We start from the raw sequence: 15,687 nt of genomic DNA on the forward strand, positions 1-15,687 counted from the left end.
TTTTTTAATGAATAAAACCCCATAACTCGGAAACGTAAAATCTAAATTTTATAAAAAACAAAAGGTAGCTCATGTCAATAGATATAAACAATTCACCAAAGTTTTATGCAAATTGGTTTAAGCAATTTTGAGTTAATGTCCGACATGTTGACGACGGACAGACGGACGGACAGACGGACGGACGGACAGACGGACAACGGTATACCATAATACGTCCCGTAAACGGGCGTATAAAAAGGGGGAAAATTTGATTGGTTAACTTCCAGTGATGGTTATTTTCTTATATGCAATGAAATGTTATGTGAAATTTTTTCTATAGTACTGGACAGGATAAAACTTTACTCATGCCAAGTATTTCTTTATTTGAAACAAAGATAAATTCTGCACATTTTTTTGAAAAGTGCAAATTTAACAAAGACTAATAGGGCAAAATCAATGGTGGTATTACACCTGAATACTGTCTTTTGATCTTAAAAAAGCTTCTGTCCAAGTTCCCTATAATTCTATGAAGGTTCCACAAAGCTGATTTATAACCTTAGACTGTATCTTAATGTTTATTGCAAAAAAAAACAAAACAAACTAAGCCCATTTATAAGTAGTAAAATTGTTGCAGACTTGACAAAAAGTAGTTTAATAAAAAAACATTACATTTACAAGGCACACTCAAAGCCAAAAGAATTAGAAGAGGACAATGTCAGCTAATATATATATAAGATATCACTTCTTATAGTGATACTAACATAAACTATCAAGCAATGTATAAATTTAAGACAACGAAAGCCAGGACAGCATAAATTTAAAATTAAGAGCTTAATAATAAACGCATTAACATAAAACATAATCTTTTAAAATTTTTGAAGCAACGATTAAAAAGCCAAAAGTAAGCAGATGTTTGTTGCCAAAATAAAAAGCAAAAAATTCAAGCTGTATGAAATTTTTTTTACAAACCTTTTAATAAATTTCCATGTATGGTGGCATCTTAAAATCACGCGATTCATTGCTTGATATACTGTCGCGACCATTTCCTTAAGGACTAAGGATTAATAACGTTTGCACATAAGATGCTGAATATAATATTTCCTTACAAATTACATAAGGATTAAGAACTAAGAAATTATACTTTTGTAGTTTATTTACTCATTGGTTAAATAGTTCATAAATCTATTATGTTGGTACAAGGTTCAATAAATTTTAATTTTTGTTGTAACTAACACCAGCATGTCACCAGTGTAAAAAAGTACTAATCAACCAAAACTTAAAAAAAGATTGATTGATTGACTGGTTGGTGTTTAACACCACTTTCAGCACTGTTGTGCTATTTTGTGGCGGTCAGTTTTTATTGTTGGAGGAAGCCGGAGTGCCCGTGGAGAACCATAACATTCAGTAGGAAAACTGACAATAGTAGTCAATCAAAATTGGAGTACAGCGCACCTGCCATGTGCAGGATTGGAACGCACAATCTCAGTGTTGACAGGCTTATGATACAGTAGTTTGACTACTTAGACTACTTGGGCAGCGAGGCCCCCTCTTAAAAAAGAAGAAATAAATACAACCAAACTGGCATCAATACTAAGGAACAGTTTCATTAATCATGTTATTTCACTAAATTTTATTCAGACAAGTAACCCTTCTTTTTTTAATAACTGCTGTAATAATCTGAATTAAATTCAAAGAAAATTACTACACTGTAAAAATTACATCATGGATGTGAACTTTTCATAAATTTCTTGCCAAGATGGGTAAAAATACTGTACTTAATTTGAATACATATTGAATGAACATATTTGTAGCAAAAACTCCTTTTGTTATTGAAGATTTTTATGTCCATCGCAAAAGTAATCAGCCAGGAATTAAAACTCTTTTAATTAGCTTTTCAATGACTTTATGATATCTGTTTCCTGAAACCCCAAAAAAGGAGTAAGGGCCCTATTTGACCATCAATATATAATGCGTGGCAAATAAATGTGGTATCTTTAAATTTTTATATATAGTAAAATAATGTAAGTGAAATTCTAAAATTGCCTCTTTAGGTGGTTATCCTGTTTTCAAATTGCCTTCCCTGGGTACCATTTATGTTTTAATGGAACAGTCCTTATTTTGACATCTTAAATAAAGAGCTGCGCCATGATACGCCTGTCGCTTTTTCAAAGAATAAAGTTCCATAACTACTCAATGTCATATCAGAAATTAATAAAAAAACTAAAGGGAGGTTATTTTAATAGATATTAACCAGTCATCATTGCTAAAGCACTTTTGAGTTATTGTCTGAAAACTGGAAAATCCCCCTTTTTTAAGGAATAAAACCCCTTAACTTGGAAACGTATAAAAATTGAAAAGGATATAGATATAAACAATTCACCAAAGTTTCATGAAAACAGGAATATCCACCTTTTTTAATGAATAAAACCCCATAACTCGGAAACATAAAATCTAAAATTATTAAAAATTGAAAGGGATCTCACGTCTATTGATATAAACAATTCACCAAAGTTTCATGAAAACTGCTCAAACCATTTTTGAGTAATTGTCTGAAAACTGGATAATCCCCCCTTTTTTAATGAATAACACCCTATAACTTGGAAACATAAAATCTAAAATTTATAAAAATCAAAAGGGAGCTCACGTCAACAGATATAAACAATTCACCAAAGTTTCATGCAAATTGGTTAAAGCGTTTTGAGTTATTGTCGGTCATGTTGATGACGGACAGACGGACGGACAACAGTATACCATAATACATCCTGTAAACAGGCGTATAAAAAGAATGACAATATATGACAATATGTAAATTTTCAAAGAAAGCCCTTTTTAACTATCAAGTAATTGTTTTAACTATGATTCACAATGATTGTGGCCATTAAATTCTAATTTTGAAATATTAGCTAAAAATAGGGGCCATGTTGGGGCATTATCGAAATTACTCCTATTTCTTGGCAAACACTACTTACTTTTCTTTACATTGATATTGACCATTCTTGGCATCATTACAGACACAGCTAAACTGACAACCATCAGACCAGGTTTCATCCTGCTTATAAGTCTTTCCACCATAATTGCATACAGCTGAAAGTAATGATTTTTAAATTGCAATGTAATTGCTTATTTTTAACAATATCATATTGAAAGAGTACAATTAATAGTTATAAAATAAAGACAACTCTATAAGACCATGATGAGCGCACTGCTCTTTGTTCACTTGAATGTTGACATTGAGAGATAATTAAATATATTATAAAAAATATGGATCAGCCTGCAAATCTTATATAATTTAATTGACCATTTATACATTAACAAATTTTGTTCATTTTGCTGTATTCTTGTAAAATTTCATGCTCTTAATAATAAATTTATATGTAGCTGATACAATTATAGGGAATATTAACTTCATCTGACTTCTACATATTCTTCCCAGCTAGTGGCAGGTGTGTTTGTCTCCAATCTTAATTGACAAGAATTTTCAGTTTTCCTTTGAAGGTTAGTAATTCTCTTTAGGCTCTCTAGCTTTCTCTACCAGTAAAAAATAGCCACCATGATTTAGCAAAAAGTTTGGGAAAGTAGGGTTAAACACTAACAATCGATCAATTTACAAATCCTTATATGAAAACTCACGTTCACCAATTCCAATGACAACATGGGGACAGCATTCTCCAGGAGATTTCACTAGTTGCCAGTTTGATGGAAGATTTGGATATTTTTGACATCTGCAATCAAAAAGTAGATTCAATAATTTTATATTTGAAATTTATTCTTAGATATTTCAGTTTTTATTTTGTTAGTGGTTCCATGGTTTCAAAATTACAAATATACATAAGACTGTTTGGTTCTATTCATAAGACACTATATGTCAAATTCAAAATTAAGTGTATATGCAATCAATAGATTTAGTGATACTAATTCTGCATTTAGGTTTGCAATTCATAAAATTGAGAATGGAAATGGGGAATGTGTCAAAGAGACAACAACCCGACCATAGAGCAGACAACAGCCCAAGGCCACCAATGGGTCTTCAATGCAGCGAGAAACTCCCGCACCTGGAGGCGTCCTTCAGCTGGCCCCTAAACAAATATGTATTGATGTTCTTTAAGTATTAATGGCTTATAAATCTCTTAAGAAACAGGAAAATAAGAAGATGCATAGATTGTTTTTATTATTTCCAAGGTTCACAAAATATTTTTAAGGGAAAATATTTCTCCCTCAAACAGAAAAAAAAACCATTTACTTACATATCTATACAATTGTAGAGACCATCGACACAAGTACAATTCTTGTCACAGCCATCCTTCCACTTAGCGCCATGTTGGTAATCAATTCCATTAAATGAACAACCTTTAGCTGTAATACATTCAAAAGATATAGTAAATTGCCCAAAGTACTTCAAGTTTACTAAATTTCATGCAGGTATATCCTTTTAAGAGAAACCACTGATTTCTCCCAAGTAATTGACAAAACTATCAATTTCCAGTAGAAAGTACAACATAAGCATTTGGTAAATAAGCTACAGGATACTTAACTTATATTAAGGATGCTCGTTTACTCTTGTTTTTTGACTTTTTGTCAGATATATTTGAAATCCTCCAGTGCTATCCATGTAGTGCCAAAAGATATTTTGCCCACTAACCCCTAAAAAAGCCATATTTGAAAATCTTATAAAATCCTTGTTATCTTTTTCATAGTTATTGATAGAAAAAAGGTGCCAATGTTAAATTTATGAAAGTCTAGAGAGAATCATTCCTGCCAAATTTTCAGTTGTTTTCATCTCATAATAATAATATAAAAGTTAAATTACAGACCATAATATTAATCTTAAGTAACAGACCCATAATGTAAATCTTAAGTAAAGGACCCATAATGTAAATCTTAAGTAAAGGACCCATAATGTAAATCTGAAGTAACAGACCCATAATGTAAATCTTAAGTAAAGGACCCATAATGTAAATCTGAAGTAACAGACCCATAATGTAAATCTTAAGTAAAGGACTCATAATATAATTGTCATCCAAAAGACACATAATTTATATGTAAAGTAAACGACTCATTATGTAATTGTTAAGTAAAGGACACATCATGTAAAATTTTAGAAAAGGACACATCATGTCAAAGTTAAGTAAAGGACTCAAAATGAAAACGTATAGGTTTTAATCTTAATGTTGATGAGAGTTGATGGTGTATAGTAAAATGATAAAACGGTTGTTAAAAGTACTATTGAAAGGTAACTTACGTGTTGGTGTTGTTCTTACTTGTCCTGCAAGTATATAAACAGATAGGTAATTTTGATATTGTCTATACTAAATTACATAAAAGAAAAATCAATCTCTATGCTTATCAGTTTATTATATGTATACTAAATGTAGAGAATGGACTCATGATTCATAAACTTTACTCTTGTTTGATGGCAATTTGCGAATTTCTTCTTTCACTGCAATGGAACAAAATGCATACTTGTAAATATCTCAGAATAAAATATAGGTTTTGACTGATATAGGATTAAAAAATGATCACCTCTGGTGTGAATAAGAGAAATACACTGTTTATGTTGATAAGAGTGTATTAAGAACATCAGGTTGTCACCATTCACAATGCCATAAGAAGATCTTGTGGGGTTTATGTTGCTCAAGCTGTTCTTTTCTAAGAAATTTTTTTCTGGACTTTTTTGTCTCTTGGTTTTTATTGCTATCTACTCTTTATAAAATTATGATTTTTTTTTTTTTTTAATTTTTTGGGATATTTCGTCATTTTTTTAAATATTCTGAAATCAAGTTAAAGTATATAAAATGACTACCTGGACAAAGGTCACATGTCTTTTGACAATTGTCTTCAGCCCAAAGTTTGTATGCAGCATTTGAACAGATAACACTTTTCTGGGAGCTACAAATCGTGGCTTGTTTATCCTGACATCTATTTTGAGAAGCAGTTGAATGTAAAGCAGTACCTGTAAGAATAATTGTCTACAAACAGATCATTTTAAATTTCAGACACATGAAAAACAAATAATATTTCTTTTGACATGATAATTTATGTGTATAATGAAGGAATGATATAAATTTGCAAGAGCAAAATGCAGTTCTGTTTTTGTTTGGGCTAATTCAAGACAATACAATAAGTTGCATGTGTTGTTTGCTCAGCATACCAACGCATAATATAAGGTATTGGCAAACAGGAAGTGGGTGTCTGAGAGAGATGAAAAGCACCCACACAATACAACTCATCAGTGTCAAGCTGCTGACTAATTATTAAGAACCCTTTTAAAGTAAAACTGGAGAAAGATATCAGTTAAAAAGGATGTAGGTGTCAACAGATCCAAACAGTGCTCACACATTACAAGTCATCATTGTCAATCTGCTGACCAGATATGAAACTATTCTGTATCAGAAGATTGTAAGAAGATTGTGACGAAAATATTTGTTAGACAAATGGATCGACTAACAGACTGACAGACAGAAGGAACAAACAAGGAGATTACAATAAAGAATCCACTCCCAGAACAGGGTTACGGGGGTATAAAGAAATATTTAATGTAGGCCCTATAATGCCTTATCAATAGAATGATTTAATAAAGAAATTGCATTAGATATATCCAATTAGTAAAGAGAAACAATATCCCATATTTTGTTTAACCAACACAATGCTCAACGAATAAATACTTACTACTATGTAATTTCTATAAAATACCTGGGACTACATGAATAATGAAATTATTGAAATGAAAATCACCCTATGCCAAACAACAATCATTTATCTTCATATAATTTTTATAAATGTCAAAACACAATCCTAAGAATAGTTAGAAGATAGTTGACCAATGTTTGTACCAAGAAATGCCCCAAAAAACAGCAATTTACAGGTAAATTTTTGAATATGAAAAATATTCTTAGTCACAAGTCCCTTTATATATTGGTCCCAGAAAATACAAATACTCCCTGTTTGGACAATGCATCATTTTAAAATGTACTGCATTCTGGGTAATGCTTTCAAGAATCAAGAGAGTACACCAAGGCATGGGTAGGCAACATCAAACAGAATTTTTTAAGGATGGCCTAATGATGTCTATCTGTCTTCGACTTACAATATTACCCCATTCCTCTTAACCTTACTGTTTTACTTACATAATGCACAGTGTCTTGGACAATTATCAAGAGCCCATGTATAAAATATTCCTGAACATGCGTCGTCTCCAAAGTCACCACAGTTATCTAATTTGTCAATACATGTAGGATCAGTGAAAGGATCTGTTGTTGTCGTGGGAGCAGCACTGCAATCTGTAACACAAAAATGTCCCAGCTGAACATTATTCAAATACGTAATATAATCAAATTCTAATGGGGGATAATTTTAGGGGTTATGCTATTTAAAATTGTTATTGAATATAAGACTGAATATCATCAAAACAAAACAGTTTTATGTTTATTTCTGACTTTTTGTACAGAGTCATATTATTAAAAAAGACTAACCAAAGAAACTGCAAGACAGTTGTGAAAATCTCTGTTAAGTCTTTGCAGTTACCATTAAAGAATTAAAATAAGCTGTTAATGTAGTCAATGGTACACATAAGAAACTTTAAATGGAGTTTAAATTTCAGAGAGTTATGTTCAACCCAGAATTTATATTAGTGAATGTCAGGTGGTCTTAGGACTTAGAACACAACTACAATATCAATGTGGTTTTATGTTTTTTAATATATTGCGAACCAAATGAAACTCTACCACAAGGTCATCTCCCCTTGGTCAAGGTATTTAAACTTTTGTCAGTTCAATTGTTCCATTGAATAAATACAATAGCTATTGTTCTTCGTGTAGTTTATTCACTGGGACCTTTAAATTTCTTCTAAGAGAAATCCATCACAAATTTCTTGGTAGAGGGGTCTAGATACAGCACAAACAATATTTTCCAAAGGCCAAAACAGTGAAAAAGTATATTTTAACAAAACGCATTTGACTAGCAGGTCGAACAACGGATGTTCTTAAACCCTGCTGACTGCCATTGGCGATTGCTTAAGAATTAGTGCAAGTTTCCTCACTGTCTTAATGAAGGTACCAGCATGGAATGAAAGACTGACTGCAAGTGTAACCTTGGTATACATAGAGACTCATTGGTCATTAGACTTACCACTGACATTACCATTGACATTAAAAAAAATTCTGCAATAATGATCTTCTTAAGCCTTAAGACTTACCACAGAAGTTGCAGTAATGAGCACAGTTACGTTTAGCCCATGGTTTATATTGGCCTTCGCAGGCAGATTGTCCGTAAGATTTACAATTGTCTAGTCCATCATTACACCAAGAACATGTGGGACGTGTGGGTAACGCAGTCGTTGTTGTTGGCGGTTGTAATGTGACTGGTGGCTTGTGACAAACTGGTCGAGCACAGCAGTCACGGTCAGATTTTACAAGTGAACAGAATGATGGCAGTGATGTATAGGTTGGACATCTAAAATAAAGATCAGTAAAATTAAAAACCAATATTTGAATCTAGGTTTTTTAAACCATTAATAAAAAAAGAGGAAGGTTCACGAAAGGCTGAAATTAGCTTTAAGATTTGAATTTTTTTTAATATGGCCATAATGTTACAACTTTTACTCCCAAATACTTGTGATATAACTATAAATACAAAATAAATTTGTCTCATCCCAATTCAAATCACGCAGTTAAGACACATTAATTATGCATTAAATGTTTTGTAACCTCAGTTTTAGTCCAATTTTCCTCAATTATTACAGGATTTTAGAAGTTGCATCATCATGTAATCTAGAAAATTGTTATGTCTAGGGATTTTAAATCATATGTTGCGGCTTAGGTTTTCATAAGGCTGATAGATCTGAAAATGCAAAAAATTATTGTTTCGACAGCACCTCCAAAATATATTGACTTGAGCCTATAATGTAGTTTAATGAAGAAATTTGTTTTACTTAGAAGTAAGGTATTTCAAATAGGTCCATTTAAGAATCTAGTTGGTGGATTATTTTATATTTTATGTTACAAATTCTATCTTTTATCATTAGTTTATCTTCTTAACAAAAATCTGCTCTCAAAAAATAAACATAAACCTTAGCAGATGATTTATTTCACAATTAATTAAGAGGGAATAGTTTTAACTAGAGAGCCTGTGTTGCTCACCTAGGTCTATGTGCATATTCAACAAATGACACTCTCCAACATTGTAGACGTGAATAGAATTCACGACAAAATCTCTGTTTTGTTGATCTTGTATTGCTGATCATTTAGTCTGTTTAGTTTCTCTCTATCTTCTTTAGTTTTAGCTCAAAACACAAAAGAGTGTTAAAAAAAATCCTCATTTAAGTGCAATCACTCCTATAAAGAGTGACAGTCTACTAACTATATCACCAAATTTGACTTGTTAGTAGATCTTGCCTCGCTGATAATTTTTGTGATTTAAAGTGTCTATTTATCTATTATAATTTTCATCATAGAAGGCAAAACGCAAAAAAATGGTAAAAAAAATAATCGACATTGAAGGGCAATAACTCCAATAAGGAGTTGTCGGACGATTTTCTCCATATTGTCTTAATTGTATATCTTGTCTTGCTGATCATTTTTGCCTGTTAAAATCTGTATCTATCTATTATAATTTTTTAATATAAGGCAAAAACGCAAAAAATTGGTAAAAATCATCATCAAAGAGCAAAACTCTAATAAGGAGTCTACTGACGATTTCAACCATGAGACTTATTTGTAGAACTTGTCTTGCTGATAATTTTTGCTTATTTAAGTTTCTATCTATCTATTATTATTTTTAAGTTATGAGGCAAAAACGCAAAAAATTGGTAAAACTAATCATCAAAGGGCAATAACTCTAATAAGGAGTCGACTGACGATTTCGACCATGCAGACTTATTTGTAGAGCTTGTCTTGCTGATCATTTTTGCATTTTTTAAAGTTTCTTTTTATCTATTATAGTTTTCAAGATAATAGGCAAAAATGAAAAAAAGTTGTAATATTTGTCGTTTAAGGGCAATAACAATAAAGAAGTTGTATGACAGTTTTGATGTATACAGACAATTGGTACAGCTCAACATTCTGAACATTTTGGCTCATTTCAGATTTTCTATTATTTATAACGATTTTTCAAAATAATAGACAAAACTTGCATTTTACCCTTATGTTTTATTTTTAGCCATGTCAGCCATCTTGGTTGGCAGGCAGGGTCATCAGACACATTTTTTAAACTAGATACTCTAATAATGATTGTGGCCAAGCTTGGTTAAATTTGGTCCAGTAATTTCTGAGGAGATTTTTGTAAAAGTTAAATGACTATGACGGATGCCAAGTGATGAGAAAAGCTCACTTGGCCCTTTGGGCCAGGTGAACTAAAAATGTAAGTTACTATACATATTTGAAGTTCACTCAAGAGATTATTCTTGCAATTTAAATGAGCGTGCTTAGATAAACAAGTCACATTTTGTATTCCATAGAACACTGAATCCTATTCATTCAAGATTTTGATCTTTAACAATACTTGTTTAATTGTCATGGAAACAAGTAAACATCATTCGTTACCTTGGAGTACAACTGAAGGCACCCCTATTTGCATCGTCACATCTACAGTCAAAGTCACATCCATCACTCCACTGTTGGCCTTGCTTGTAAATCTTTCCTTTGTATATACAGACTAAAAACAAATGCTTTTATTATTTCAACTTCTGAATATTTGATTGAATTTAAGATACATATATTAACAAATATACTGTGGAATCATATTATTTTAGTATGTATCAATTTTCTATGGATTAAGGAAAATTTTCATGGATATTTGATTTTGTATTTAAACAACATCTGCATATAAGCTTATAGGAAGTTTGTATCCCCTATTTAATCCATGACATAAAGTACCCTAGGAATAATAACTAATCCACAGTATACATCTAGAGTTCAACATACAGTCTTCAACAATAGACAAGAGTCTATATAATATGTCCAGCTCTTAATCCCTTTTTCAGAATTTTGTTTATTTGACTATAGACCCATATATTCTATCATTGCTTTAGAAAGAGGCTAACTGGTGAATTTAAGTAAAAAAACAGGTGACATGAATTTTTTACCTGATTACATTATTGCGAACTAAATGAAAGTTTTCTACAGAGTCATCTGTTCTTGGTCAAGGCATTTAAACTTTTGTCTGTTCTATTGTCCCATTGAATAAATACAATAGCTATTGTTCTCTGTGTAGTTTATTTAGTGGGACCTTTAAATTTCTTCTAAGAGAAATCCATCATTCATTGATTAATTTACCTTTAAGTTTAATTAGTTTGTATTCCTTATTTAGCATTTTAGACATTAGAAGTCTCATTGCACTAAAATACGGGTGAAAACGGGTCATTTGATGAATTCCCAGGTTATTTGAAGACCTGAACTGGTATTGAAAAAATGGTGTGTGAGCTGAGAAATTCAAGGGTCACACCCGCAAAATACGGGTCAGTTGACAGGTATGAAGATGTGTTGTCACTATAACTTATAAGCAATGTTTGATCTTACTTAAGTACAATTGTATCCCAATGCATGAATTTGCTAAGCAAACATGTTCTACCCATTTAAAATATGCCATGAGTGAATTTGCTATGCAAACAAGTTCTACCCATTTTAAATATTCCATAGGTGAATTTGCCAACCAAACAAGTTCTTTAAAGATTGATAAATTATTTTTTTTTAATTATATTCTGAAAGCTTACCATTTCTTCCACCACTTTGACTTTGATAGTTACCACCCACTAATGTACTAGAGAAGTTGTAGTTTGGACCAAATCCAGTGTAACCATTAGGCAGTGTTCCAATAATGGTATATTTGGTCTGTGTTTGCAGTGGGTTTACTACCTTACCACTGTCCAATTGACATCTAGGCTGGTTACAACATTGTCCATCAACCCGTGATAGGTAACATTTGTTTGATGGTAAGTTGTTATATACAGGACATCTGTAATGTATTCGTTTGATTAGATAATCATTAAAAACCAGTGAATATTAAAGGCCTAAACAAAATTACCTGTATTTCTGCTAACCCTAATTTTTTATTAAGTGCCTACCCTAGAGATTTCTAGTACTTTTTTTAAACAAACGCTTTTAAAGTCAGACTGTTTACCATTTAAACCAGTAAAAGATATTGAAATTAAAAAGTTTTGCCGACCTTCAACCTTTATTTTTTTCAACAAATTACAGCTAACACAGAAACACAGCTATTATTTTTTATGGACATATATCTTGTTATCTATAGACAACTATAAGCTAGGTTTTTAATGTTTTGATAAAATTATAAAGTCAAAATCTGATAATAAAAATTAAGATTTTTCATGGTTTTTATTAACCATCATATAAGGTATAAATTGTATCATATTTCATTTATTGAATCTGTTTGATGTCCAAGAATATCTAATGTCTATTTGGCATTGATAGCTGTATAAAATATTGTTAACAAACTAACTTTCTCAAGAGATTAGTTTCTATGACTTTCGTGAGAAGAAAAATAACACAAATATTTTGTTGTGAATATGTCATAGGGTACTTGGATCTTCTTTAATAACAAACAATAACAAATCAGAAAATTGCAAAAATAAATCGTCTCAAAGCCTGCGAGAAAAGACTAAATGTGGAAAAAAATATCTACGTAAAAAAGTTGGTTTACAGTACCAGCAACATTGCTGATAACAATAGCAAATGAAAGTTTTTGAAGATTTTATGAGGAGTTTTGTTTTAATGCTTACAAAGGATCACAATAGTAGTATCCAGTCTTTCCATCCATACACTGACAACTAAATTCACACCCATCTTTCCAGGTTTCTCCTTGGTTATACACCAAGTATTTTTCTGGTTTTCCATCAGCGGCTTTCTGGTGGAATATACACTGACCTGGTAATATAACATTTATAATTATTATCTGGAACGAGATCAAACTTTCTGCAGATTTTTTTAAACAAATAGAAAATTGTAAATATTGAACAAAATTGGAATAACGGTAAGCTGTTGACACAGAAATATGCCTTGCCAGTGTGCAATTTCAATAGTATAATGCAAATGTTGAAATTTATTCAAAGTATTCATGCATGGACCATGAATGAGGGAGGCTAGGCCAAATAATCTCCATGATTTGATTTGTTTTTTGGTGTTTTAACGCCACTTTTAAGCACCGCTTTTGGGCTATTTCGTGGTGGCCAGTTTTTATTGGTGGAGGAAGCCGGAGTGCCCGGAGAAAAACCACCGACCTTCAATTGGAAACCTGACAATCCTAGTCAATTAAGATTGGAGTCGAGTGCACCCGCACGAGCGGGGTTCGAACTCACAACCTCAGTGTTGACTGGCTAGTGATTACAGTAGTAACTACTTAGACCACTCGGCCACTGAGGCCCCTAATAATCTCCATGGAAATGAGATGTGTGAATGACACATTTACCACAACTGCATACCAAATCTCACTGACTTACCATAAGTGGTTTCCCTTAAACTGATCTTATCACACAAACTTTAAGAATTAATTATTGTTGATGCCACTAACTGCATGCCCAAAACGCATCTCTGTAACTTCGTCAAAGCGAGACAAAAAACAACCATGAGAAAACACATGCACAAAGGAGACAAATCAAAAACAACTCGACAGGTGTATGCTTAACCAAGAAAACATCCATACAACCATTGAACACTTAAAACACAACCCAAGTATCAGACAATATGAACTCCTGTCAAAAGAAGAAGTTATTTCAGGTTTCTCTCAAAGGTATACATATCCTGTTTCAATATGACACCCATCAATTCATTCTGGAGCGATAACAGATCCACATAACTCCCTAATTATACACACATCTATAATATATAACAAATCATATACCCAAGTATCATCTCAAATGGAACAAAAGCTTAATTTAGTGATTGTATAAAAGTTTTCAAACCCATTGCCATTGGTGGCCTTAGGCTGTTTTCTTCTCTTTAGTCGGGTCGTTGTCTCTTTGACATATTCCCCGTTTCCATTCTCAATTTTATTTTTAGGAGCAAGAGCAGCTTAGTCAGCCTGCCTATTTAACATGACAATAAATGATTGATGATTCACATCAGTGTTAATTGTTTGTAACAAATTGGATAATACATGTACATTATCCAACCAAAGTCTGTAACAAGATAATCTGAATTATATGAATTTCTCAATCATATTCAGTCACCATCTCTTTCAAATCTAGAAAGACCGTCAATTAATTTGTTGAATATTTACAACAATATATCAAATGTTTGGCATATTGCATGAAAAAGACCTCCTCCCCCCCACCCAAATTATTGAATAAATTAAGCCTATACTCATTTTGGTCCAAAACTGAGGCTAAATGAATGAAATGTCAAAGCAACAGCAACCCAACTACACAAAAATAAAAAAAAATTCTAGAGGTCAACTTGTAATCTTTAATAATAAACAATAAACAGTGTTTAAAAAAGTTGTGTATAAATTATACAGAAACTATCAAAGTTCTGAAATCAACACCAAATTTTCCAAAACAACATACCATGTTACAACCTCGTCAGTGATTCCTTTTTGTTGTTTGAAAATTAATTATTCGATCTAAGTTGTTAGTCATATTAGTGGTGTTTAAAAAAGTATTCACAATAATTGCAATTGCAATCAAACCTTTCCCCAGAATCAGTTGGAGTTTACCTGTTCATTTAAATTTTGATGAATTTATACAATAGCTATTGTTTGCTGTGAAGTTTACTCAATGGGAACTGTATATTTCTCCTTTAAAAACCAATCATTCATTGATTAATATGGCTGTAAAAAAGTACACTTTGCAAAAATTTAAATGGAAAGGTTAATTCTAACAGATTCTGGAGAAAATCTGATTGCCTTTGCAATAACAAGTGATTCCAGTCATGAATTTAAGAAAAAACATGAACAATAAGCTCTTGAGTAAATTATCCTTTGGAAAAATTTCTGGAGAGAAAGCTTCCCTCTTCAGAAACCTCAAAAGTTAACACCTACAATGATTTGGTATTACTCACTTCTGACTTGAGAAAATTGTTGTTGAAGGATAGGGAAGCCACCTCCTGGCAAGTCAGGTGTTGCTGTTGGTTTTGGAGTCCCCACAATAATAATGCCTGGTCTATTAGTGATCAATCCAAATGAATTTGTTGGTGCTGCAGTAGCTATGATTTCACTTGGTGGTTTATATGATACCCCAGGAATGTCACATTTCACATTTACACAGCACTGACCAGGTATGGACATTTTCTTGCAATAGCTTGGTAGAGGATTGGGAAGTTGTGGACATCTGCGAAAAATAATAAACATCAAATGAGGTCGACTAACTTGGAAGTTTCTTTTACAATTTTTTTGTTTTGTTTTGTTTTTTGTTTTTTGTTTTTTGTATTATTTGGCCATTTAGCAGCAAAAGATTTCTGCATAAATTTCATCACAATTTGAAATTTACCATGCACTTCATAATACTTGTACTTTTTGAATTTTGAATATTTAATTTCAATTGAATGCAAGTAGTTTAACAGAGGCACATGATTGGACTGCCATTTTCTGTATACTTACTTTGATACACAATTATACTGTCCTTTGGTTGCATCTGCACATGTACACACATAATCACATCCATCATCCCAGGACTGTCCTTGTTTATACACAACATTTTTGTAAACACATGCTCCAAATCCTACAAAAGAGATCCAAGTTTCCTTAGGTGTTTGTATTGAAAAT

At 32.0% G+C, this 15,687-nt stretch overlaps 1 protein-coding gene across 1 annotated transcript in view; it reads right to left on the reverse strand.

Moving 5' to 3' along the window:
* Positions 1 to 15,687, reverse strand: part of LOC127702009 (uncharacterized) — a 91,730-nt gene that overhangs the window by 2,849 nt on the left and 73,194 nt on the right. Inside the window, exons 61-72 of the mRNA XM_052205987.1 lie at positions 15,523 to 15,643; positions 14,985 to 15,253; positions 12,710 to 12,854; positions 11,684 to 11,925; positions 10,515 to 10,626; positions 8,171 to 8,427; positions 7,104 to 7,256; positions 5,780 to 5,929; positions 5,219 to 5,242; positions 4,224 to 4,332; positions 3,610 to 3,701; positions 2,949 to 3,063 (exon numbers count right to left, since the gene is read on the reverse strand). Coding sequence (XP_052061947.1) covers positions 2,949 to 3,063; positions 3,610 to 3,701; positions 4,224 to 4,332; positions 5,219 to 5,242; positions 5,780 to 5,929; positions 7,104 to 7,256; positions 8,171 to 8,427; positions 10,515 to 10,626; positions 11,684 to 11,925; positions 12,710 to 12,854; positions 14,985 to 15,253; positions 15,523 to 15,643 — 1,789 coding nt within the window. The remainder of the gene's footprint in view (positions 1 to 2,948; positions 3,064 to 3,609; positions 3,702 to 4,223; positions 4,333 to 5,218; positions 5,243 to 5,779; positions 5,930 to 7,103; positions 7,257 to 8,170; positions 8,428 to 10,514; positions 10,627 to 11,683; positions 11,926 to 12,709; positions 12,855 to 14,984; positions 15,254 to 15,522; positions 15,644 to 15,687) is intronic.

This window comes from Mytilus californianus, unplaced genomic scaffold (genome assembly GCF_021869535.1).
Source record: "Mytilus californianus isolate M0D057914Y unplaced genomic scaffold, xbMytCali1.0.p SCAF_5, whole genome shotgun sequence".
In the NCBI taxonomy this organism is placed as follows: domain Eukaryota; kingdom Metazoa; phylum Mollusca; class Bivalvia; order Mytilida; family Mytilidae; genus Mytilus; species Mytilus californianus.